Source organism: Podarcis raffonei, chromosome 2, assembly GCF_027172205.1.
Source record: "Podarcis raffonei isolate rPodRaf1 chromosome 2, rPodRaf1.pri, whole genome shotgun sequence".
NCBI lineage: Eukaryota > Metazoa > Chordata > Lepidosauria > Squamata > Lacertidae > Podarcis > Podarcis raffonei.
In genome coordinates this window covers 1,611,472-1,637,464 of record NC_070603.1, presented here as the reverse complement: position 1 = coordinate 1,637,464, position 25,993 = coordinate 1,611,472, and the positions used below count along the sequence as shown (strand labels likewise).

At 45.9% G+C, this 25,993-nt stretch overlaps 1 protein-coding gene across 7 annotated transcripts in view; it reads left to right on the top strand.

Moving 5' to 3' along the window:
- The window catches only part of COL5A3 (collagen type V alpha 3 chain), a 128,292-nt gene extending 102,595 nt beyond the window's left edge, over positions 1-25,697 (top strand). For 4 of the 7 annotated variants that reach the window (XM_053369420.1, XM_053369409.1, XM_053369427.1 and 1 more), the window contains 27 exons: positions 52-105; positions 390-497; positions 2,220-2,327; positions 2,581-2,634; positions 2,813-2,866; positions 3,233-3,340; positions 4,300-4,353; positions 4,448-4,501; positions 6,226-6,279; positions 7,452-7,505; positions 7,747-7,854; positions 8,706-8,759; positions 9,162-9,215; positions 10,302-10,355; positions 12,480-12,533; positions 13,062-13,169; positions 16,612-16,665; positions 17,240-17,293; positions 17,374-17,481; positions 17,573-17,626; positions 18,044-18,079; positions 18,716-18,769; positions 18,892-19,150; positions 20,698-20,810; positions 21,033-21,101; positions 21,331-21,567; positions 24,155-25,697. In XM_053369420.1, the coding sequence (XP_053225395.1) occupies positions 52-105; positions 390-497; positions 2,220-2,327; positions 2,581-2,634; positions 2,813-2,866; positions 3,233-3,340; positions 4,300-4,353; positions 4,448-4,501; positions 6,226-6,279; positions 7,452-7,505; positions 7,747-7,854; positions 8,706-8,759; positions 9,162-9,215; positions 10,302-10,355; positions 12,480-12,533; positions 13,062-13,169; positions 16,612-16,665; positions 17,240-17,293; positions 17,374-17,481; positions 17,573-17,626; positions 18,044-18,079; positions 18,716-18,769; positions 18,892-19,150; positions 20,698-20,810; positions 21,033-21,101; positions 21,331-21,567; positions 24,155-24,301 (2,319 nt within the window). In that variant the 3' untranslated portion in view covers positions 24,302-25,697. Of the gene's footprint in view, positions 1-51; positions 106-389; positions 498-2,219; positions 2,328-2,580; positions 2,635-2,812; positions 2,867-3,232; positions 3,341-4,299; positions 4,354-4,447; positions 4,502-6,225; positions 6,280-7,451; positions 7,506-7,746; positions 7,855-8,705; positions 8,760-9,161; positions 9,216-10,301; positions 10,356-12,479; positions 12,534-13,061; positions 13,170-16,611; positions 16,666-17,239; positions 17,294-17,373; positions 17,482-17,572; positions 17,627-18,043; positions 18,080-18,715; positions 18,770-18,891; positions 19,151-20,697; positions 20,811-21,032; positions 21,102-21,330; positions 21,568-24,154 lie in introns of those variants that run through there. The other 3 variants (XM_053369417.1, XM_053369445.1, XM_053369451.1) reach the window with 3 other exon arrangements.
- The last annotated feature ends 296 nt before the right edge of the window (positions 25,698-25,993 follow it).

Genomic DNA, 25,993 nt, shown 5'->3' with positions numbered 1-25,993 from the left:
AGATGAACAATTCTGAACCCTCCCTAAATGATTGTTTTGTCTCCTTCACAGGGACCAACTGGGTTGAAGGGGGCTGAAGGGCCCCCTGGTCCTCAAGGCCCCACAGTAAGTAGGCTGGCATTTCCTCTGGGGCTTACAAGGAGGACAGGAGCCCTCAAATATGTGGTCTGTGGGGCACAGTAGTGTTGACTGTTGATGAGGTAGAGCAGCCTTCCTGACACGGTACCATCTAGGCTGGGGAGGGCTGTGAGTCTCACCGGGAATGCTTGGAAGTGACATTGCAGCCTGTGTTGGTTTGGTAATGATGACCGTTGCCTCCAGAAAGAGACCTAGAGTAGTGAGGACTCCAAAAAAGGAGATGGGTATATATATTTGTTCTCTTCCAACAGGGTTCCCCTGGTGAACGTGGTCCCTCGGGAGCAGCTGGGGGTATTGGGCTACCCGGGCGAGGGGGCAACCAAGGACCTCCTGGCCCAGCAGGGGAGAAAGGGGCACCGGTATGTATCAGTCACACTCCCATGCCATCAGTGACCAGTCACTGAAAAATAAATTCATGATTCAACCCATGGGCATAGTCAGGATTTTTTGGGGGGTGGGCAGAACCTCAGTTAGCTATGCATTTTTATTGATTTAGGGGGGTAGCTCCCCATCCCTGCTCCCCCCTGGCTATGCCCATGCCTCAACCCATTCAGGAGGCCACACCCCTGACCTGCCAACTTGATAGGGCTGAAGTGTATTCAGCCCCCAAAGTCTGTTGGGATGGGGCTGAGCCCTCCCCAATATTGAGGGCTTGGGCCTCGCAGCAATAGCGACAAGCCTCGCCAGGCCTTGTGTGTGTGTCGCTTGATATCATACATGCACATGACAGCCCCCCCAACGTTGGGTGGAACTTGGCGCCTCTGCCTGACCCAATAATATAGTAGCCTAGCCACCCCTCACCCCCCAATCTCAGGTTGTCTTTGGCCATGCATTGGTAGAGAAAAGCCATTCTGTATAGACACATGTCTTTATTACTGCTTCACAGGTTCCAGGGATGAACCTTAAGCTCTGCTTTATATTTGCAGCATAAAGGAATCTTTCAGCCAGATCCTCCTCCTGAAATCCTTTTCCCTATCATGGCCTTCTTCCATCTGAAATATTTAATGTTCCTATCCAGTGCCACCTGTGGTAGTTCTCAAAAAGATCCCCCCATCTTTTTGTCATATGCAGCATTTCATGTGATCAATTAATATCCAGTTAAGTCCTACTCATAATAGATCCATTGAAATTAATGGACTCAAGTTAGTTGTGCCCATCAGTTTCAGTCAGTCTGAGTAAGACTAAGATTGGACATAAATGCATTCCTTCCTCTCACATTCTATAGGCTATTGTTTGAATTTTTGGATGGGGAGTTTAGGGTTTCTTAGGCAACAACAAATGTGCACAGAGACTTCTTTGATAGCCACTCCAAATCTGACTGAGCTGTGTAAAACAGAAAAAGGAGAAAGGAAGAAATAAGTTCAAGAAAGCATTAAGATGTTTCAGTGTGTATCTGAGTGTTGTGTCAAAGGGGAAGAGAACAGGAAACAAGGTTCAGTGATGGAGATTTGGTGTGTCACACTGCTACCAATGGAAAATGTTAATAAGAAAGGAAAAGGGGGTTATAGGCAAAGGTGGGTGCCAAAGTCAAAAAGTGGGAAGGGTGTTGTAAAACAGTTGTCCAAATGGCCAATTATATTGGTAAACAGGTGCATTAAGGTTAATATTTGCTTGTATGGGTTGCTAACATCAGCACTTTTAAAAAGAAGTCAAAGTGGAATGCTCATCAGGACAGGACAAACAATTCCCTGTGAATTACATAAGCTACATATAGAGCTCACTAGAGCAAGTAATGAAAAAGTCAGATGAAGCAGACATAGCCCAAGACGTTTTAAGGTCCCTGTAAATTACTAGTCTCCATGCCCTCTGTGTGATATTACTGATACTGTTCATAAAGGTAAAGGCAAACCCTCACTGTGATCAGCTCCCACCCGGAAACCTATGTCCCCATGGTGGAAGGACATGTGGATCCAGAATTGGCTTCCGCAGTCTCACTGTTAAAACTGTTCATGGAAGACAATCTTACTCAGCCACAAGTGATCACCAAAGAAGAAAAGAAGAAGACTGTTCATGTACTTACCCCAGTGCCATTCTCTGTCCTACCCCCGCTCTGGTCCTCATTTGTATCTTCCCTTTCCCAGGGTGAGCGAGGCCCAATGGGCCCATCTGGCCATGATGGAATCCCAGGCCCATTGGGTCTGCCGGGCCCAACTGGACCACCAGGACTTGCTGGAGAAGATGGTGATAAGGTAGGCAGCCTGTGCTCCACCTGAATTTGGAGGAAGAGGGGAAACTTGCACAGGGTTCATACAGCTACAAGGACCAGTTTTTGTTTCCCAGACAACAGATTCTTGGCTATCCCTAGCAATGATTTCCACAGCCTTGGTTTCTCCAGCCAAGACTTGACTCAGTGGGCATGTGTTTTGCTTGACAATGGTTTCTGCAGCAATGGTTCCCATGGTGATGCTCTATGTTCTCATGCTCCTCTCCCTCTTTCTGCAGGGAGAGATGGGTGGCCCAGGACAAAAGGGAAGCAAGGGTGACAAAGGAGAAGCGGTGAGTTTGAGGCAGGTGGCTGGCAGACTTCAGGGTATTATCCCTTAAACTGTGTTGCCATGATTGCTTATAGATTCTTTATTAGCTGGACCAAGGAGATCTTTTGAAAGAAGCTAGAAGAGAGAGAATGAATAACTAGGGAGAGCATTGCTGTTTCATGTTCTTTCTCTTCTTATAGGGTCCCCCAGGACCTACTGGGATCCAGGGTCCTATTGGACATCCAGGCCCTGCAGTAAGTATTGACTCCATGCCAAAATCTGTACTGGCCTATATACTCCCAAAGCTTTCATAGAAAGGATTGTCTCCTCTCACAGTCCTCTGGGCGCAGCTCAACTACCCTCCCATATCACCATTTTCTTTCATCTGTCACAGAGTTTTTTAAATTATTTTTAACAAAATGAAAATACTTCTTACTCAACAGAGGACCTCTAAGCAGCTCTGATTGATGTTAGTGGACATCACCATATGCTTGAAGACTAGAGGCTTGGCTGAGTGCGATGCCTCCCACTTCTGTAATCCCAATTTCTTGGCTCTACTAAAGAGAGATGGAGGGTGTTTCTGTTTCAGTGGGAATCCTGACATGGTGTCTTGCTAACAGGGAGCGGATGGAGAGCCTGGGCGCCGAGGGCAGCAGGGCATGTTTGGCCAGAAAGGAGATGAAGGAGCCCGTGGATTCCCAGGTGTTAGTGGCCCATCTGGCTTACAAGTGAGTTAGACAACATGAAGCTATTTCATTGGGGGTGCCTTGGAATAACTGGGCTTCTTCTTAAGCGAGCTCCTGCAGTGAGAATGAAAGTCAGTGATTTCCCCAGCTTTGTTCAGTAGGTTTCTTTCTCTTTTTTGTAAATAATTTTTATTAATTTCCAATTATTAAAATCCAATATAAACCACATTTTATCAATCTCAAATTACAATTCAGATTCAAATATATATCAATTATAAAGCCAATTATACATTTTGTATGACTTCCCGTGTGCTAGATTTCAAGGTGAGGTGATTTTATTTCATCCTGCTTCCAAGTCTTAATTAATCCAATTACATTCGGTCTTGATCTTAATAGCTTATCAGCAGCTACAGAGTTTTTGACTTCCATTCGTATTGGCACATTTAATAAATTGTATTTCTGCAAGAGGAGTTCTGTATCCCATATCGTTCAGTAGGTTTCAAGGCTATCTAGAAATGGTTTGTAGGGAACTTGGGACTGTGACTAAAGCTAAGGCAAACTTCTGTATGAAATTTTAAATTCAGTGAATTCCATGAAATTCAAAATATTTTGTTTTTCTAAATGTTGAGGGTTAAATAAATGGTTTCACAACTGTGGATTGCTGAAAAAATTATATTTGCAATAGTAAAAATTCAAAATTTCTTATTTGAATTTCTATATTTAAAAAAGTATTTCAGTCAGTTGAATCTTACCACAAGGGCCTTAACTATTCACAGGCACACACATCTCTCCACCAGATTTGAAATTTCTCCCCAGATTGAAAAACCCTGATATAAATTCTGAAATGTAAAACTAAGCATTCACATTTGAATTCTGAGTACTTAGATTATGGCTTTTGAACTCTCATATGTGCCTGCTAGCCAGACTAGAGGAATATCGGCAGAATGGTGGAAATGCTTTACACTTGCTTACTTTGTTGGGTGTGTGTGCTTTTTTCACAGGGGATGCCAGGGCCCCCAGGGGAGAAGGGCGAGAGTGGCGATGTTGGCCCAATGGTAAGAGTCATTTGTTTCACCTAAACCTGCCCGCGAGTCATCTGCCTGTGCCTCGTTGTGAACCTCATCCTCTTTCTCTCTCTCCTCTCTTTAGGGCCCACCAGGAGCTCCAGGCCCCCGAGGCCCCCAGGGTCCCAGTGGGGGCGATGTGAGTAACATTTTTTTCATCTATATAAAGCAAGATGGGGCAGAATTTATTTATTCATTATGACACCACTCTTTAGCCTATAAGACTCCTACAACCACTTGCATAAGAGTAGTTAAAAATAAAACAGTCCTAGCCCCCCAGGCTTGCAGTCTAAAAGACCCAACATAAAAGGAAAGGGGGATGAGGAGAGCAGAGGAAAACAAGGAAACTCAGGCATGCATTCTTAAAGTTACACTTTGGTTCTTAATGACCAGCTGGAATGGAAAAGGGCCTCTTCATCAATCGAAACACCCTGGATAGACACTTCCTGGACGCGTTCCTCCTCTGGGGAATGGTGGGAGCACCAGCATATGGACCAGAATTTGCTGGATGGATGGAACTCTGTTGTTTCTGATTTTCTGTAGAGGCTGAGCTCAGGGGCTGAGGAGAAGGATGTGAGGATTTCTGACACCACTGTGGTTGGAATACTATGAACTGATTATATGATTTAAAAACAAAAAACGAAAACCCCATAGATTGCATAAAATGGCAGGACAGATAATAAAGCAAAACATAGCGTGTATCCACCTCAATCTACCCCTGTTGTGTCACATGCCAGAGATGTGGATAGCTCAGTTGGGAGAGCACAAGTCTCTGAATCTCAGGGTTGTGGGATTGAGCCGTATGCTGGGCAAAAGATTCCTTCATTGCAGGGGGTTGGACTAGATGACTCTCAGCGCCCCTTCCAACTCTACAGTTCTATGATCCTATGCTCTGAGTGCATTGATTCCTTGTCCGAGATCACATGTTCTGCTTACATGATAGTTATGATGTACTTATCACTGCATGAGTAATCCTCTATATGATAATGATGTGTGGTAATTGACTATTAAATGAAGTTATAACGACAACTTCAAACCATTATCAAGTGGTGGGTGGCTACCATGGTATTTACTGATTGGGTTTTTATGCCATCGTTCTAAGAGCTCTCGCTGCAATATAAACAGAACCATAAAACATGGGTTCTTGGAGGTTCTCTGGATCTAAAGGTAGAAATCAGATTAGTGAACTTTGCCAATAAACCCAGCATATAACTAAAATGATAGCCAAGGTAATAGTTATAATTATTAATTAATAGTAATAATTAATGATTTAAAAAATCAGCCTTCCCCTTTATCAGTAGCACTGCTAAGCAAATTTAATAAATAAAAATAAAAATCCACTCCCTGTGGTGCTACCACCAAGAATGTCTTTTCACATGCCTATGCTGTACTCATTTGATGGACAGATGATACCACCAGAAGAGTATACCCAGTAGATCTCATTAGCTGCAACTGTTGAGGATAAATAGGATAAAATAGCATGTAAAGTAACCTCACGAGGACCTCCAAGAGCATTTAGGCAAGTGCCCAGACTCAGAAGTGTCTGCAAAGAATGAAATGATTCCAACTTCTATACCACAACCTGTATGCATAGGGAGGAGTATCAGGGTTAGGAAATATTTTGCATATAGTGATCATCACATTGAAACAGGCCTAAAGATAATAAGTGTTGGTTATTTTCTCTGAGTCCGAGGGGGAAGCTAACAGTGAATGAGTTAAGTTGCAGGATGGAAGATATTTGGTTAAATATTAGTGGATGGGGAAAGTCCTGAACTGTTCAAACAGGTGATAAGATTTGACAAGGGAGGCCACTGTGGTGGTCTAAGGTGTGCCTTTGTCTTAATGTGTCTCTTTTCATTCCAGGGCCCGCAGGGGCAACCTGGTGGGCTGGGACAGCCAGGTGCTGTTGGTGAAAAGGTGAGTCCAAGCCAAGATATTAGGGGATGAGAGCTGCTCTCTGCACTTTGTGGAGAGTTCAGGGATTGGAAGCAGGATGCAGAGCATTGGAAGAGCCATGGGATTTTTCTCTAGGGTGCTTGCATAGTGGGGGTAGAAGCAACAAGAAAGGCATCCTTCAATATGTAAGGGAAGGAGATGACTGGATTCTTCACCAGCAGCACATGCAGATATGCTCTTCTCTCCAGCAGCAGAGTATTTTGCCAGGTGCAGGGAACTGTGGGTTAAATAGGACAGAGAAAATGCAGAAAGTTTTAGGAAGGCACAAAATGGGAGCTGTTTGAAAGCTGGAGGTGTTAAAGGGGCTATAAGTGTTGTTTATGTGTGTGCATTAGATGCTGGCATGCGGAGAGAAAATCATAGAGCAAATTGGGGGTCATGAGGTGCATAATTAAACTGGGAGATAGAGAAAACTTTCTCAGAAGAGCCACGTTCAGTTTACAAAGTGAGAGGCACTGGGGCTGAAACTTGCTTCAGGATATAGTCCTCCTGATCCCAGAGTCCCAACTCTTGAATGTTTGTTTGGAGACAGAAGGCTGTGTTTGCAGAGTCACACAAGAAGCCCCCTTTGTATGAATGCAAGTGCAATCTCCTTCCAAATCATGCCTCCGAAACAGATCAGAGAAATCACATCTCCTTCTATGTTATTCTGGCTAGAAATGGGAACTGAGCCATTTCCCGCTTGCCCTGCACTTTCTGGGCATGAGTCTGAGTGGTTTCCCCCCTTGCCCTGCTCCTTTCCAAAGAAAAACCTGCTCTTTAGTGAAATATCAGAACTAATGGCAATCTGGGAAAAATCCGAATTGCTGCTTGCTCCAATTGAGTGCTCAGGAGCAGCTTTAGCTGGACAAGGTAAGCCCTGGATGAGTCCTGAGAGACGCATCCTTCTCTTAGCAGGGACCAGCTCATAGAATAGCTAGCTCTGTGACTATATTTCTTTACAACCCTATCAGATAGGAAAAGGAGTATCCAGAAAAGGTGTCAATAGGTCCTTGGGTCTTTTCATTTTTAAAAAATTGTGTTGATGGAGGTATTTTAATATGTCAGTGCACATTTTCTGAAAAGCCGTTCCAGGTTGGAACTGGAGAGCAGCATGACTGGACTGAGATTTCCATTTCTTTCTCCTCTTCTAGGGGGAAGCAGGGGAAGCAGGAGACCCTGGACCTCCCGGGGAGCCAGGCCGGCAAGTGAGTTTGGGAGAGAAATATGGGGGGATGCAATACCCCTCCCGGAGCTCTCCTGGACTATGTCTGCTCCGACCCAACTTCTGTTAAGGCTGGACAAATCACTGTGGCTGAGTCACTTAGCAGAGATGTGACTCTCTTTACTAAGATTAAAAGAGCAGCATGAGAAGCTGCTTTTGCAAAGTCTGTTCCCATCCTAAATCCCACCCCCATCTGATTGGCATCTCTCTGTGTGAATTTGCAGGGGGTAAAGGGTGATGTTGGTGAAAAAGGAGATTCTGGCCAATCCGGAGCTGCAGGGCCCCCTGGCAAGAAGGGCCCCCCAGGAGAGGATGGAGCCAAGGGGAACCTGGTGAGTCGTTGGCTTCGGAATTGAAAAATGGCAAGGGCTACTTTCTTCAGTGATGTGTCAGTTTAGCTCCCAAAGAGCTGCAAAGAAACTCCCTGGCCCTGCTGATCACCCAGTCCTATGGTCATAACAGATTCCAATGAAACTGGCACCACAGAGGCCCCTTGAGCAGAGTTATAGCTTCAAAAGACACTCAGAGAAGAGCCATGGAACAATACTAGAAGAGACAAAAGAACCGTTTGTTCTTACCTCTGGCACAAGGCAGAACAATCCAAGGCAGGAATGTAGGTTTACCCATCACCCAGTGAACTGTGCAGTCAGTGACAGACCTACATTTCTGGGGCCCTGAAACTTGAACTGTCATGGGGGCCCCTTTGAAACCAGCAACAAGGTCTGGGTAACCACTGTTAGGTTGTTCAACAACAGATCACCACAGGGTTTTGTTTTTTTAATTAATGACTACGCTTGAGATTTTGATTAAAATTGCTGTACTGGATTATCTTACATGTCAAAGTCACTGATGTGGATAAAAAATTCCTATGCATTATAAATTTCATGTTATGGAGGGGATGAAAATTGGGGAAATGTTATGTATTTTATTTTTATTTACCTACCAAATTTATATACCACCTTCACCACAAGATCTCAGGGTGGTTCACAGAATAATATACATGCATGATACACTTTTAAAGCAATGTGGACTAGAGTTGTTTCTGGGGCCCCTAAAGCTTAAGCTCCATTAGTTTCATAGTAGATTCACCCCTGTGTGCCATCTGGACTTCTCTAGGTTTCCTCTCTAGAGAACTGGTGCTTTTTGTAGTCTGGTATTCACCACTCCTATCCCTCCATTGCAGGGTCCAATAGGATTCCCAGGTGACCCAGGCCCATCCGGAGACCCTGGTCCTCCAGTGAGTATCTGAATATGAAAGGAGCCACTGCATGTTTGATATCTGGCTTTGGATGATGGATCCCAGTTTGTTGGGAGAATGAGAAAAGTCTTGAAGACATTACTTCTCAGTTTCCAGCACTGGATGAAAACTTAAATATCAAAATGATTGGGGGGCATTTGGGGAGATCTGAGCATGCTTGGTGACCACTAAATGCTGGCTGGTTGGAACCAAAATGGAAAACTAAGGGATGAGGGAATGGTGCATCCTGACAGAAGGCATGACTGGCTGAACCTCTGGCTGGAACCCTGAACTAGAGCACTTAATGCTGCAACGTTTTGTTGCAGTTCTCTGTAGTCAAAGCAACTTGTTCCCAGGTGAGAATTGATAGGTTCTGATTTGCTTCTGTCTTCTTCTGCTCAGGGTCTGGATGGAGTTTCTGGTGAGAAAGGTGATATAGGGGATCCTGGACTTCCAGTGAGTATGGCAGACATAAGTTTATCATTGCCCTACATTGGTTATGTTGTTGTTTGGCTTCTTAAAAAATCCCTATGGTCAGTAGCCAAACAGCACCTGTCTGTAGTTTGTGGCATACATTGAATATTGCTTCACTGCATAGTTAAACTGGTTTGCCTCATAGCTACTCTACCCAAAGAAACACAATAAGTTGACATTCATCAAAGAGTTTAAACATCTGTGATGTAGGAAGCTTTCACTCTTTGCAATTCTTCTCACTCTATACCAGGTGTGGGGATACTTTGGCCCTCCATGTGTGGATGAACTACAATACCCATCATCCCTTGGCTATGCTTGCTAGAGATGATGGGAACTGTAGTTCAGCAACATCTGGAGGTCAAAAGTTTTCCCACACCTGCTTGATACTGTTACCTAGGGCTGGCGCAAATATAAAGGCAAATAATATCATTTCATGTGGTAACTGTCATTCTTTTTAATTTTTTTATTATTAGATGTATGTACCACCTTTATTGTCCAAGGATCTCAAGGTGGTGTATATGGTTCTCCTCCTCCTCCTCATTTCATCTTCACAACAGCCCTGTGAGGTAGATTAAGCCAGGGGTTGACAACCTGGTCCCTACCACCCACTAGTGGGCGTTTCAGGATTCTAGGTGGGCAGTAGGGGGTTCTACTGAACAAGCTGAATCCTCCTTCCATTGAGCACTGGTGGGCGGTAAGGAAATTTTACCATCAAGAAAGATGTGTTAGTGGGCAGTAGGGATAAAAAGATTGACTACCCCTGGATTAAGCTAAGAGATGGTGACTGACCCAAGGTCACCCTGTGAGCTTCATGGCTGAGGGGGGATTTGAACCCTGCTCTGCCGAGTTCAACATTCTGGTACCCTTACACACAGTGGCACTCCCATAGACACTGGCAATGGGACTTGCTGGAGAGTAAGTCTCACTGAGCTCAATAGAGTTTACTTCTGACTTGACATGTAGAGGATTGTGCTGATTTTACAAGAGATTTTCTGTCTCTGCCACCAGAAATCCCTCACCTGAATGGTGTGGTGGTTGAAATAATAATCCGCTCTGTTTTATTTTCAGGGACCCCCTGGAGCTTCTGGGGAGCCAGGTCCTCCTGGATCACCAGGAAAGAGGGTACGTTGGGGCTGCCTTTCCAGTGAGAGGGAAGTCTAAGAAGCTGCACATTCTCATTTACATTGCTTACATAGATCACACCTTCGAAACAAATGCCAAAGGATTTAAAATTTTGGTTGAAATTATATGTATAAATACTTGGGAGGCTGCTCCATTGAACTCAGGAGCATGATTTTGAAGAAATCACTCGTGAGATTTGGGCTGTCAGTTTTCTGTGTTGTTTAAGAGCATGCTCCTACATCTCATGGTTTTAGAGGAAACCTGCACAATGGCGGACAATTTCATCTTGTGTAGATGTGTGGATCTGTTGCACAGCAGGTGCATGCCCGCATAAAGAATTTGATCTAGTCCATAACAAAAACAAAACAAAACATAAAAAAGAATCCTGGCCTAATAAATACATGTTACTAAACAAACTTTGCAAAAAAAAGGTGTTCCAGTTCCAGTGCAGAGCTCCAGAGCTTCTTGCTGAAACAGGTCATGGATCCAGGCTTGGAATGAGCCCTTGGTCCTTGCTAATGTCTCTGTACATTTGGTCTTCTTCTAAAGTTTGTTACCAAAAGACTGTTCAGACGATACATTGGTTTGCATTTTCATTTAATTACTTTTTGGGTGTCTGTTGTAAGGCAGCTAAAACAGAATTTGAGAGTAGATTAAATAATACTTACGAACATAGATCCAAAACAAGAGCCCTCTTCAGTTATTCCCTGCCATGCGTAGTGCCCACTAATGCAGGGAAGAGGGAGCAGGGCTATTGGCCGTGCCTCTGATGTGTGTGCTCATTCTTCCTCTCCTGCCACATCCACAAAGGGGAGCCTGTGTCATATACTTCCACACAATCTGTGCCCTGATCCTTTGCATTTCATACATCTGAGAGGAGTTGATACTCCAAGTAAGACTGAGACCAGTAGGTTCCAGAATAGATGGAAAACATAAGGTCAAGAGACCCTGGACAAGGACTGTGGTGTTGATTTAGAGGTTGGTAGGTTCAGGACCATGCTTAGTTATCCAGCAAAGGCAAGGAGGAAGTGCTGGCCCAGAGCAGCTGTTAGAGCTCGATGGTCTGGGCTAGATAGTCAAGATTAAAGTCCCAAGCCCTGCATGCTACATTTGTCCAGTTAAAGATCACTTACCTTTTTATGTAGCTGTTTGCATCTTCCAGACTGCTTGGGAGCCTTCTGGTCTCTGGTACCAACTCGTCATGTGAATAACTAGAAGATTGACCTGTCTCCTCAGGGTCAACCTGCATTTAAGGATTCCTAATCCAAATAGTGCCAACCTTCTTGAATAGCCACTGGCAATAGGGGTGCCATTGGGTTGCTCTCTGCTTGACATTACTTACTTATTTGTCACCTAATTCAGGACTTGCAAGACTCTCATGAACTTGTGGTTATCTATCCAGGAGTAGGGGGACTGCCAGTCAAAAAGCAAAGGTGCCTGTTTGGCATAGGAGTCAGCTCCTAGGGGCTGAGGTTCCTCTGACTGCCCAATAAAATATTTGAGGGGGCCAGCTCCCCCCCCCCCAGTTAATAGGCATTACAAATCAAATGGTATGCATGCACCATGTCATGTGATCGATTATGTGGGGCAAGGCTTACCTGCCCCCCCCCAATATTTTATTCAAGTTGGTCCCCTTGCTGCTTGGCAACTTTAGCTCATCACCCATCCTGATTTCCCATGCACTAGAACCTAGTAACATAGCCCAAATGATCTAAGGGCAGGGCAGGAGCTAGTATCACTTGAGTAGTTCTAGAAACCAACAGACCCCAGGAATTCAGTTAGGAAATTTATTCAAGAGAAATAGATGTGTGGACAGTCACTATAATTCCATCACTAATTATATTTCTATCATTACAATTCCATCATTGTTTTTTCTTATTTGTATTCCTGTATCTATTCCCTGGGCTATGTGTTTCCACTAAGGTTTAGATGGCACTCCATTTGACCTGTTTGTTTGTTTTTAATTGACAATATGTTTTAATTTTTGAAAAAGCATATGTTCAGAACATAATTGGATTTAAGAGGGCTTTGAGAATGAATAGGACTTCAATCTTTCTCTAGAAGGAGGGGAGGAAAGTTGCTCATCAAACCATTTTATGCAGTGATTCTCTTTCTCTGTTCCAGGGACCTTTTGGGCCAGCTGGCCGTGAAGGTCGACAGGGTGAGAAAGGAGCCAAGGTAAGAGAGAACACTGTCCTGGGTGGAATTCAGTCCCTCAACTCAAGATGCATAACTATTCAAATAATAGTGCAAAACCAGCCACTGCTGTATGGTGCATCTTGCATCTGCTGGAAACCTGAATCAGTCTTGGCTTAATTGAGCATCCTTCCTCTACGTTTTTATTAGGGATGTTGGAGAATTCTGACAAAGATTGGAAATGGGAGTAGGAATTGCTGGTGACCACTTACTGCATGGAATGGAAATCACTCCAGTGAATACAATGGATATTCACTGTTGTTGCCTTCAGTCTGCAAGTGACATGTAATCGTTTTCATTTTTTCTCCATTTGCACTGACGTGACTGGAGCAGAATAATTATTTCATTTACATCAGTTATGTAATTTTGCCACAACAGACAGTGAGACAAGTAACAGCGTTGGGCAGAAGAGAAACTGCAGGGGAATGAAAACAGTGCTGCCTGCATGCATCCAATACTGGGCAGAACGGAAAACAATGCTGATATATTTCCCTTTCTGTCCGTCTACAGGGGGAGCCTGGCACGGATGGACCCCTGGGGAAGATGGGGCCTGTGGGTCCGCAGGGACCCCCAGGCCGACCTGGCTCAGAAGGTCTACGTGGAATTCCGGGTCCTGCTGTGAGTATTTTCCTTCACTTGATAACAAATGTCTGGGAAAAGGATGAAAGTAGTTAGAAAACCAGACCCCAAACATTTTTTCAACAAAGAGAGTGGACAACTATTCTTCAACATTTTCACTTCAGAGAGGACCAGAAGCCATTATATTTAAACTCCAGGCAGCAGGTGAAGTTAAGTTACCTCCTTTTTAAAAAAAGAAAAAGCAGCATTTCCCTAATGCCAATGAGCCTTGGGAGGGGTGAAGAAAGAACCCTCACTTTGGGACAATCCTAGTCTTCAGGAGTGAACAGACTAGGTAGTTTTTTTAATAAAAAAAATTATTAATTTTAAACCTTACAAAAAGGAGAAAAGAAAAGAAAAAAAGAAAAAGAAAAAGAAAGAAAAAACAATACAGTACAATATATAAACAATACACAACACAACATTAACACATTAAACAAAACGAGAGCCAAAACAATTCAAAAAACACACATCATACCATCTCAATACCCTCTCTTTCACTCCCTTGTTTCATCGACCTCCTCTCACCTCCCTTTTTGTATTCCATTTCTATTAATTATTTCAGCAAATCCTTTCCATCTTTCTCTATTTTCTGTCGTATGGTTATCTTAACATATTTTAACCTTATTTTCCATTAATACTATAGTACTTATTTATACTTAATTCATTATAACATTTCTACTAAAGCCATATAATTCCATTCCATCATTTTTCTAACACTCATTAATTTTACATTATTTCTATATATAGACTTTAAACTTTTTCCAATATTCTTCCACCGTCTCTTCTCCCTGGCCTCGGATTCTGCCAGTCATTTCCGTCAATTCCATATAGTCCATCAACCTGGTGATCTTCTGTCCGAGGCTCTTAACTCTTTTCCAAGTCCCTTCTGCAAGTCTTCTTCATATTTATACATGCACTTTACTTTGTCTTCTCCTGATCTTGTTCTTATTTTCCTTCCTTTGATGTTGAAGAGTAGATCTCGGGGAAATTCCCACATAGCAATGTTTTTATTCCTTCTCGACAGGTCAGCCAAATCTCCATAGTTAAAACTAAGATTCAAAAGATATTTCAGGACGTATTTCAAAGTTCCCCCAAATCTGGAGGTCCCCACAACTCCAGTCTCCTCTTGACCCAAGTCCAGGTCCCAAAGGTCAGTAAATCCCTGCATGAAGGGATCTATCCAACTTTCCTTCTCCAGTCCAAGCGGGGCTCCAATCCTCAAAATCTGACTTTCTCTAAATTCAATCATAAAGAGCATCAACTTACAGTCATCAAATTGCATCTGTAAGGCTGGGGCTCTCTCCCTCTCCACTTGTGCTACTTTAGGTTCAACAACAACAACTTTCTCCCCCGCCTTCTCCACCATTTGCCATATCAAAGTAGATCCCTGTATCGATTCCTGAATAGTTTCTGTAATAATGTTCACTTTTTGTCCCAAGTTATCAATTTTTATAGTCATCACATCCGTCTTCTTATGGAGCTGTTCCAGTGAATCATTTATCTTACATAATGCAACCACTAAGGCTTCTTCTGTCAACATTCTTAACGCTCCAAGGTCAGTCCCAGATTCTCACAGTTTTTCATCTTGCAGCTGGAAATTCCCCCAGCTCAGCTCATGTAACAATTTCAAAGGCTTCCTCTAGGGGAAAACAATTTCTATTTGTATCAATCCTTTTAAGCACAGTTCAAGCAATAAAGTTAGTTTCAATTTTCAGTTACTTTTACTCCTTTTTAAACGCAGAAGGAGACAATGGAAACAATGTATTTCTCTTATTTAACTAGCTGTCAATGAACAATCTATTCGCAGTCAATGAGCATTTCCAAAACGTCAGTCTTACTAGCAGCCCATTTCCACATTCAGAGCGGTGGTAATTTGACTTTCTTCACTCTCTCCTGCAGGCTTACACGATCCAAAATTTCCCCCCTCTTCTCCTGCTTCCAAGGGGGGTTTAATCATTTTAGCCGATGGAAGTTTAATCCTTTACGGAAGGCTTTCCAAGACTTTAGCTTGCAGCCTCTTTGCTTCAGTCTATTTACAAAAGGGGAAGGCGGACTTCCTGTTTGAAACCCCGTTTCGGTGCCAAATTAAGACGTTTAAAAATCCAATTTTCCGTTCTACTCATGGGTAGTTGTTTTAAAATCAAATTGTCCACAGGAAAAAGTCAGCGCTCTCCGGCAACAGCAATGCGGCTTCACTCCGCGAAAGAAGCAGTCAATTCAAAGCACCGTGCCATTCACCCCACGTCGCTCCGGATCCCCGAAACCGGGTTTTCCCGTGAGTAGGGGAGGCGCAAAAGGTGCCAGCCGAATCCCACGTTCACAGGCTTCTCCCGCCTGTGATTTTTTGTGGGTCCCCGCCTTCGCCGTGGCGGCCAGACCCTAATTTCCACGGAGCAAATTCCTCCCGATCAGAGGAATTCCGCCATTGTCTGGAGGCGCCAACCCGGAAGTCCAGACTAGGTAGTTTGTTAGATCCCTTTCAGATGCATGGCAGTGATTCAACAGAGATGTTGATGCACGAATAAGGAAACCATGTTCTCTTTTTAAAGCAGTTCATTTTGTCAGCTTGACGAAACTGAAGCAGTGAAAAAATGGCAAAGGAAGCTCTAGCTGTGCATGTAGTTGCCTCACACACACACACAAACAAACACACAGAGCTTCTTTAGATTTCAGCCTGTTTAGAGATACAGTGGTACCTCGGGTTAAGTACTTAATTCATTCCGGAGGTCTGTTCTTAACCTGAAACTGTTCTTAACCTGAAGCACCACTTTAGCTAACGGGGCCTCCCACTGCCACTGCCACTGCGCTGCACGATTTCTGTTCTCATCCTAAAGCAAAGTTCTTAACCCGAGGTACTATTTCTGGGTTAGCAGAGTCTGTAACCTGAAGCGGCTGTAACCTGAAGCGTATGTAACCCGAGGTACCACTGTATATTCTGTTTGTGTGTTTCAATTCTTCAGTCATCCCTAATTGACAATCTTTGCAAATCCCGATACAAATTGACCTGATCTGCAACTGCCAAACTAATGTGTGGATCAGAATGCAGTTATCGGCTTTCACACTTCCTGAATGTCCCAGCTTAGTTCTTGGCTCTAAAACATATAAAAATGCAGTTCAAAATGTATATTTTGAGGGGGGAGTTTAACATTATGTGTTTAAATACATATTTTAATGTACGTATATAGAGAAGTGTTGTTTTTTAAGAATTGCAGATTAATGTGGAAATAGTAGACACAGGCGGAAAGGGCACAGACTAGAAATAGTCTCCTCCATCCATCCATCCCCATGTCAACCCCACTATATCTGCTTTGACTTCATAGGCGTGCTTTCTGTAGTCTCTCCCTCCCCACCTTCAGCTGGGCTCAGAGCTGTGTAAGTGTCTTTCTTTGCATAATGCTTCCTTCTGTGGTCTCTCAATTTGCACTTCTTTCTCCCCTAGGGTGAACAAGGTCTCCTGGGAGCGCCTGGCCAGGCAGGGCCACCGGGGCCTGTGGTGAGTGGCAGGAAATGGAGGGTCCAGGGCAGGACAATCAGGCAACAGCTTCCCTTCTTCTGGAACTCTTAAAATGGAAGCTGTTTATTCCATGCTACTCCTTTACTAAGCCCCATCCACCATAGAAAGGGTCTTTCACGGGTATTTATTTGTGTGGGGGGAGAGCAGTTCTAGAAGCATATTCCTGGAACTACAATAAAGAGCAGCCTGGCAGTGGAATAAGTTTCCCAAGTTTGCTTTGTATATTATGAGCATTGGGCAGCTGTGGTGAAAAAAGCAAGGGAGGAAAGCAGCTGCTCATTCAGATTGAGCAGTTACTAAAGCTACAGCACAGGACCGAGTTGGGCTGAATTCCCATAGCCATGGGCAGCTGTGAGCTGATGACTTGTGCATGTGAAGCAGCCATCATGGATGAAAAATCATGTCAAGCAAGTGAGTCAAATTTCAGTCACATCAATTTGATAAAAAGGCAAAATGATCTGAAACCTTCCTACTGATTCCTGACTGGATTGTGGCCTGCGCTGAGTCCGGAAGCTCAGATGAGCTCCTGATGCAGCTCTTCTTCTGTTCACAGGGTCCCACGGGGCTCCCAGGCCTTAAAGGTGATCCCGGCTACAAAGGAGAGAAGGTGAGTGTGAGTAGTTCCTGGTGGGAACAAGCAACTGGCTCCTCCCCCTAACTTCCCAAATCTCTCCTCTTTCCTTCTAGGGTCACGCAGGACTCATTGGGTTGATTGGGCCCCCAGGTGAGATGGGTGAGAAAGGTGACCAGGGGCTGCCAGGGAACCAGGGAACACCAGGCCCCAAGGGCGACCCCGTGAGTAGATGGGAGCTCTGATCAGATGGAGGGGGGTTGGGAGCAAGGCTGGGAAAAGGGACTCTGGTTGATGCTGTCTCCTCCTCAATAGGGAATCATTGGACCCTTTGGGCCCCCAGGCCCACCTGGATCTCCTGGCCTCTCAGTAAGTATCACCACCAACCACTTCATCCTGGATTCTTGTCAGTGTCCAGTGCGTGACAGTTCAGATCTCTGTACACGTTCCTCAAGAGAACCACACCAGAGTGATGCCTGAAATGAGGCCCTGTTTGGTACCCAGATCCTCTTCCCCAGGGCAATGCATGTCTGCCAGCCTTCACATTCTTATGGGTTCCCAGGCGCCCCTCCTTTGTTCCAGTGTCCCTCTCTATTCATACAGTACATTTCCCTTGCAACATTTCTGCTCCGCCGCCACATTAAAACATGCTTCCTCCCTGACCCCTCTGCATTTCCTAATCCCCCTTGATGCACAACCCCCTCCTTGCTTCTGGGGCCATCTCAACAGACACAGGGTGCCCTGCAAGCTCCCTTTCACTCATCCCCCCCTTTTCTATCTCCTCAGGGACCTCTGGGACAAAAAGGCAGCAAAGGCTCACCGGTGAGTAGTTCCAGTTCCAACAGGTGTTGTGGGCCAGAGGAAGGTGGGAACTTGCCCCAGGGCTGCATATACTAGTAGAAAGAGCTGGCTTCTTCAGCCTACATAGTGGTAATAAATGTGCCCACATTGCATAGGTTGGCTGGTATATAATTTATTATGCTTCAAGTAGCCATAGGAAGGGACTAAAAATCTAAACAGTGGGCGGGGACACTGAAATCCTTACTCATGGGAATGCTGCTTAGTTCCCCTCCCCAGCTTCTAAAGGCTAGTTTTCACTATTCACTGTTGGTTGAAGCTGCCATGATTGCAGATGAAGAGACCCTTCACCAGGAAAACTGGATATTGGATGGAAGGATTCCAGTCTAGTTTTCTCTGTGGAAAGAATACTGTTGTATGCAAGAGCATTCAGTCCTGGGAATGGCTAGAATTGCCACATGAGTACAGCCTAGATGCAGGTCTGTCACCTTATGAGAACAAAGGCACAAAATCCAAAGTTTGGGAGCCAAGTGGGGTTTTTAGTGTTCAGGAACAGGGCCTTAGTGGTCCTCCCCCTACAATTCCATTAGGCGTTTCCTACGTGTACTGAGATGAAGGGGTTCTGAATTTGTGCTCAGGCTCTGTTCTGTTGTCCTGCAGGGGCCTAGTGGACCAAAAGGTGATCCAGGATCTGCAGGACCCCCAGGGCCACCAGTGAGTGACGGTAGAGAATCAGGAGGAAGGGATTATCCTGGGACCACCACCACCCGCTTCCTCCCCCCCTCCCATTGTCCCTTACGTCACACCTTCCCTGCTTCTGGTTCCCCCACTCCTAGGGTCGACCTGCTGAGCTGCGGGAGCCCCTGCCTTTGGAGAGCGGCCGCAAGAGCCGCCGCGACTGGGAGCTCGGGGATCAGGGAGATGCACCCGGGGAGATGGATGCCGACCCCGATGCTGAAGGGATGGCAGAGGTCCTGGCAGCCCTGAGCTCCTTGCGTGACGAAGTGGAGCAAATGCGGTGTCCCCTGGGCACTCAGGAGAGCCCAGCCCGGGTTTGCAAGGAGCTTCAGTTTTGCCACCCCCACCTCACAGATGGTGAGATGAAGAATCGTCCGGGGCATAACCAGGGCTAAACAGGGAGCAGGGAGTGGGTCTGTACCTGTTGCAGTTCCAGCCTGGCAGGAAGGAGAAGGAAATTGTTCCTGCCTTCTTATCTTGCCTCCCCCGTGGTGAATGCTAGATTACAAGTGCGTGGGGGCAGGGACCTTCTTCTCATTAGTCTGCAAAGTGTGCACTTTGATTGTGCTATATAAGTAATCCCATTTCAGACTGGGAGGAATTGCCTGATTGAAAAATATCCCCACGGGAGAGCGGGGCAGGAGAAAAATCCCTACACCTACAAAACTAACATATCAGAGAGAAGGCTGATTCTGAAAACTCTGTGGGTGGTTTCTCCTGCAAAGGCTCACATCTGAAACCACTGTGACGTCTCTTGGATATTTTCAAGAAATGAGGTGCCTCAGGGCTAGGAAAGGTATCTGGGCTAGGAAACATTGGCCCAGCTTCAAGGTTGATTTCTCCAAGTTGGTGCAATCCCAACCCCCCCCCCAAGCAGGTTTGGTAGTATGGTGCTTGCCTTAGCAGTAGTTGCATGTCCTTAAACTTTTTTTTTTAAAAAAAGCTGTTTAAATCCAGCTACAAGGGAAGAGGTTTAGCAATCTTCCGCCCTTGCATTCCATCCAGTATTTTAAATTCAAGCTTATGGTGGCTTGAAGCAAAAGCTGTGCTGGCCTCCCTGTTTGCCCACTCCCAGCAAGGCTCAGAGAGAAGAAATGTGGCAGCTATAGCTCTCACTAGAGTGTGAGCCATGGCAAAATACCAGACAGGGTGCTGGGGGGTTAGAGGTGGAGGAAAGAGGTAGCCCACCACCGCCTCGCATGAGCCAGCGCTGGAAAATTTATTTAAAAGGGGTCTCTGGGTAGTAGTCAACTATGTTTTACTCAGAGTAGACCAGTTTAAATTAATTGACCTAACTTGGCCATTCCAGTGGGTTTACTGTGCATAAAACTTGATTGAATACATCCCACTGTAACAAAGCTATTCATCCAAATATGATGACCCAGCCACCCTCCCTGAAATCTCACAATCGCTGTGTCAGTTTTCCTGTGAATTTAAATACTGTACATCCATAAAAGACACTTTTATCATGGGAGTGCAGAAAAGAAACACCTAGTGAGGGGAGAACCTCAATGATCAAAGAGGACTAATCAAGCTTAGTAGCCATGGAAAGCTGGCTGGCTGCTGAAGGAAGAAAATGGAAAACTTAGGAGACAGAAATGGAATGGAGTGTTCTGGAAAAGGGTATGACTGAGTGGCTGGGAGAGAAGCACTCTGCACCGCAGCATTTTGTTGTACTCCACACTTGTAGCCTTAAAATTAGAAGACTGTCATCTAGGAGATAAAGCAGATATTAACTTTTTACCTACCTGTCATGGATTCTTTTAACAAACTCTGGGATTGAAATACTCTCCAAGCATTCATTTAGGCCTCTGACTTCTCCTAGTTGCAGTGGGAACATCATCATCCCCTAAGGATTCCCTGGCCTCTCCTGCACTGACACCTGTCCATTTGTTGTTCTTCAGGTGAATATTGGATTGACCCAAACCAAGGCTGCAGCCGGGATGCCTTCAGAGTTTTCTGCAACTTCACAGCTGGGGGGGAAACTTGCTTATTTCCTGACAAGAAAGTTGAGGCAGTAAGTAGTTGTGCTCAGTATCATTAGGGATTAGGACAGAAGCTGTGGTCATAGTGTGTTGTGAACAAGTAGAATGAGGACTCGATGAATATAATAAGGATTGTAAAGTAGTTTGTTCATTGAAAGGTCTATGCAAAGGATTGGTTTTATATACATGCATGGCTCAGGAACCTGAATTCAAAGTCCTAAAATGAGAAACCAATATGCAACCTGTGCCCCTAGGTGCGACTCGCTGCCTGGAGCAAGGAGCAACCAGGAAGCTGGTTCAGCACATTCAAGAGGGGCAAGAAGGTAGGGCTTTTCCTTCCATTTTGCCACCCCTGATGACTCCCGGAAGCAGTCTGAGAAGGGCATGCAGTGCTTCTCCCCGTCTCCCATGATCTCCCATGATCAATCCCCAAGTGGATCCCCACGAGGTGTGCTTTGGGGGGGGGATAATCATAGCAGGAAGAGTATACAGCGGCTTCCCACCATTTGGCCTAATCGGGCCACCCCTATATCTCCTTCTTTCTGTTACCAGTTCTCCTATGTGGATGCAGATGGCAACCCCATGCAGGTTACCCAGCTCACATTTCTGCGCCTGCTTAGTGCCATTGCACACCAAAACTTCACCCTCCTCTGCCAAAATGTGGCTGCCTGGTATGAGGCCGACACCAACAGCCACACTCGGGCTTTGCATTTTCTTGCCTTCAATGGTGTGGAGCTGATGCACAACAGCACAGAAGCCCTTGTACGAGCCTTATATGATGGCTGCCAGGTAAGTTGTTGGCCTTCTGCTCCACTGTGACCATGTCTTTACGTCAGGCTTGCCTTTCCCTATATATCTCTGGAGATTGTCTCAGGGCCTCCTGATGTTCACCCCAGGATTTTGGAGGAGCTCCATGACTTGCAAAGGGATGTGGGTGGCGCTGTGGGTAAAAGCCTCAGCGCCTAGGACTTGCCGATCGAAAGGTCGGTGGTTCGAATCCCCGTGGTGGGGTGCGCTCCCGTCGCTTGGTCCCAGCACCTGCCAACCTAGCAGTTCGAAAGCACCCCGGGGTGCAAGTAGATAAATAGGGACCGCTTACTAGCGGGAAGGTAAACGGCGTTCCGTGTGCTGCGCTGGCTCGCCAGATGCCGCTTGTCACGCTGGCCACGTGACCCGGAAGTGTCTGCGGACAGCGCTGGCTCCCGGCCTATAGAGTGAGATGAGCGCACAACCCTAGAGTCTGTCAAGACTGGCCCATACGGGCAGGGGTACCTTTACCTTACCATGACTTGCAAAGGGGGGGGGGGTCACTGTTATGGATGGACAGCTCACTTTCTGGTCCATCTCACTTTTGCATGTGTTTACCGATTAGATCTCTTCCATCTCATTTCTCCAGTAATTGTAAATATCTGCATGAAAATTAATGTTTAAACATGTATTTCAGTATGATAGATTGGCTCTGCTGGTTGGTGCTAGATGAGAGCTGCAGAGCCACAGGTTACCAATCCTGGCTTAGAATAACATATCATTAAGCATTTGGGATGCGGGTGGCACTGTGGGTTAAACCACAGAGCCTAGGACTTGTCGATCAGAAGTTTGGCAGTTCGAATCCCCGCAATGGGGTGAGCTCCCGTTGCTCAGTCCCAGCTCCTGCCGACCTAGCAGTTCGAAAGCATGTCAAAGTGCAACTAGATAAATAGGTACTGCTCCGGCGGGAAGGTAAACAGCATTTCCGTGTGCTGCTCTGGTTCGCCAGAAGCAGCTTAGTCATGCTGGCTACATGCCCCGGAAGCTGTCTGTGGACAAACGCCAGCTCCCTCGGCCTATAGAGATGAACGCTGCAACTCCAGAGTCATCCGCGACTGGACCTAACGGTCAGGGATACCTTTCCCTTTAAGCATCATTAGGCGATGGGGGTGAAGTGCACAGTTCTCTAGAGCATGGGTAGGCAAACTAAGGCCCGGGAGCCAGATCTGGCCCAATCGCCTTCTCAATCTGGCCCACGGACAGTCCAGGAATCAGTGTATTTTTACTTGAATAGAATGTGTCCTTTTGTTTAAAATGCATCTTTGGGTTTTTTGTGGGGCATAGGAATTTGTTCATTCCCCACCCCCCAAAAAAAATATAGTCCGGCCCCCCACAAGGTCTGAGGGACAGTGGACTGGCCCCCTGCTGAAAAAGTTTGCTGACTCCTGGTCTAAAGCAACAAGGTGATCTGTGAATGGCCCATAGTAATTAGCAGAGTGGGGTGGCTGAAATACCCAGGGATTCATATAAATAGGGCTCTAGTCAATCTCTTCCTTAATTGCACGCACACCTTGAACAACGAAGGCAAAGTGAGACTACCGTCTGGCCAAACAACCTTTGCTGCTTGAGGTGAGCAGGAAGTCACCCCCCCCACTGCACCCACTGCCTGCGACTTCTATTGTGCTCTGCTTGATGGCAGACTCAAAGCATTTGTCAGAAGGCTTAGCTCTAGAGAAACCCTGCAAGATAAATAGATGGAAAGAGAGAAGAAGACATGACCCTCTCCTGCAGTCTGAAGCAGTACAGTCAAGACACAGGGTTCAGTTACCACCTTTGTAACTAGCCTTAATTTCTCTGCAGGGATAAAATCAAGGCAAAGGCCCCACCTTTCTTTTCTCTTGGCTGCTGCTTTGTCTAGAGGCTTGTCAACTCCTCATCTGGCAGGTGTCCTGGGTTTTTAAAGCTTCCTGACAGCCTGAGATTGAACGGGTCTGTTTTGTATTCTGAAACCTTGGCCAGCTGGCAGTTGTTGCCTGGAATTCCTGGGCCTGCAAATATAGCAGAAGGAGATGATTGGTGGACTCCCTGGCGATGTCACAAACTGTCCTTCGCTCTGTATGGAAAGGTTGCTTGTTAGTGTTCTTCCTCATGGGGATGTGCCTGCTCTGTCTCACAGGAAAAGGCTCACATATTCCCCCTCTACAATTCTACAATTCATCCTTCTCAGTGAGAGATACATGCCCTGGCATGTGTGTTGGCACTGGTTATTTCCATAGTTAGATAGCTTTCTCCCTTGTCTCTCTGAGTAGACCGCCTTGTCTTTGTGGGTTCAAGGCCATTGCCTGCTTGCCCCCCCACCTTAACTCAGTGATCTTATGGCTCTCTGACTAAGAGAATTATTTTGCCTTTCCCAAAACCTCCAGTGAAACCATGAAACCATGTCATCCTCTGTTCCACAATCAACTTCCCTACAGCAAGTACCCACAATGTGGCTACTTTGCCCACTGATGTGCTCTTCCAGCATTGTCATGTGATTTCCTTACTCCTGTCTCAGGGCTTCTACACAGGCTTCTCACCCCCTACCTCCCCCAAGATTTGGCTCCTGACGTTCTCTTCTCTACTCCTCCAGGTACGCAAAGGCCAGGAGCGGACAGTTCTGCAGGTTGTGACACAACGCGTGGAGCAGCTTCCATTGGCCGATGTGGCTGTTCAGGATTTTGGGGACACCAACCAGAAGTTTGGCTTTGAGCTTGGGCCTGTCTGCTTCAGCGGCTGAGCCTGAAGATGGACAGCTCCCTCTAGACTGTGGAACCACCCCTGGGGAAAGAGAGAGCTAAAATGCTCCATTCTCCCTGAAGTTGGGCGTGGGAGATGAGCCAGCCCTGGAAAGACCTGCCGTTGTATTTAACCAGATGACAGCCTCCTATTTATGCGGCCAAGGTCCCCTTGGGGCTGTGACTCTTGGGGAGCAAAGCAGGGCCCAGACTGAGCCAGGGCCCTCCCTTTCTGCGGCCCCGACAAATGGTGCTATTATGCCGCCTTAGTGAAGCACTGGACTGACTGCTCAGCACTGGCCACCTGCAGGGATGGGGGCAATGGAGACCACATCCCACACTGCTGACCTCCTGCCCCTGCCTCCCAAATAACATTCCCAGGGGCATTAAGACCTTCCCAAAGTATCTTGTAACCTGGGACTTCAGGACCATTCTATCTGTACAGCTTCCCGTGAATGGACATGGGCACAGTGCAAACTGAATAGGGGGAAAGGAAGACTTCCTTGGGTGATCACAGAACAGGATTCAGGTTCGAATTTTACCCAAGACTTAAGGACTGATCATAGGTGATCCAGAGCTTCTATGCTGTCCCTTTTGAGCTCAGTTTAACTGAAAGATATGTGTCTGGGCATGACAGTGGTATCCAACTTTGATTGGATAATTTGGGCCCAACAGAACCTCTTAAGATCTTCTAGGGACTAGTGGGACAGGGAGGGGCCCAGCCCCCCAACCAAGAAATGCCTAGACGCTTGGAGTCTGTGCCCCAATTTGACCATTATTAACTCTTCTCTATTTCTGCTCTGGTGCCAGATGGTGCCCATGTAGCCCACAACACAAAGTCCGGGGAGCTGAGACGGGCTGAGGATTCCCCAGCCCCCTTTTAGTCCTTCTCATAATCCCAGCTGTGAACTTTCATGCTGGGAATAGGAAATAAGAGGAAGCTCTCCATCCCTTTATCACCCTTGTCTATCATTCCGTCCATGCTGGGCAGAGAGTGAAGAATTCTGGGTTCTGTTCCCTCTCCCCATTTTTGACAGATGCCTGAAAGATATGGCTAGCGATTCTGACATTCCTGTCCTTCTGCGGAAGGGTGATGATATGGTGCTAGTTAGTTCCCAACTATCAAAGAACCTGAATGTCTGCCAGCTTCCTGTTGACCAAAGCTCCTGAGAGTGGACGCAGGACAAAAGTCTGAAATGTTTGTTTTCTGTGCTGTCCCACATTCATCCCTTGGCACTGACCTCCCTTCAAACTCTGGTGCTAAAAGCCTTTATTTGTATGCTTTTTCTTTATATCTCAGGCTGTGGCGCCAAGTGGATATGTGTGTTTATCTGTGAGTGTGAGTGCGTGTGTGTTATTGTATCATCTAACAATCTGTATTAAAATCCTCAGAGCGTGTGACTGCCCCACTGTTTTTGTGCCAGCTGGCTGTTCAAGAGACACCAGCCAAGCCAAGACTGCCTAGGTAGATAGATAGAAAGGCTTCCGGGATGGTTTCCTTGCCTGTTGGCTTTCTGGAATGACAAAAACATCGCAGATGACCTCATGGCTTCCCTCTTCTTTTGCTTGGTAACAAGGATTCTGTTTGATTAAAAGCAGATGTGTTTTCCTTTCTCAAGACAAGGGGCTATTTTCTAAGTCAGGGATAGGGAACATTTTTTCCTCCAGATATTGCTAGACTCCAGCTCTGACCC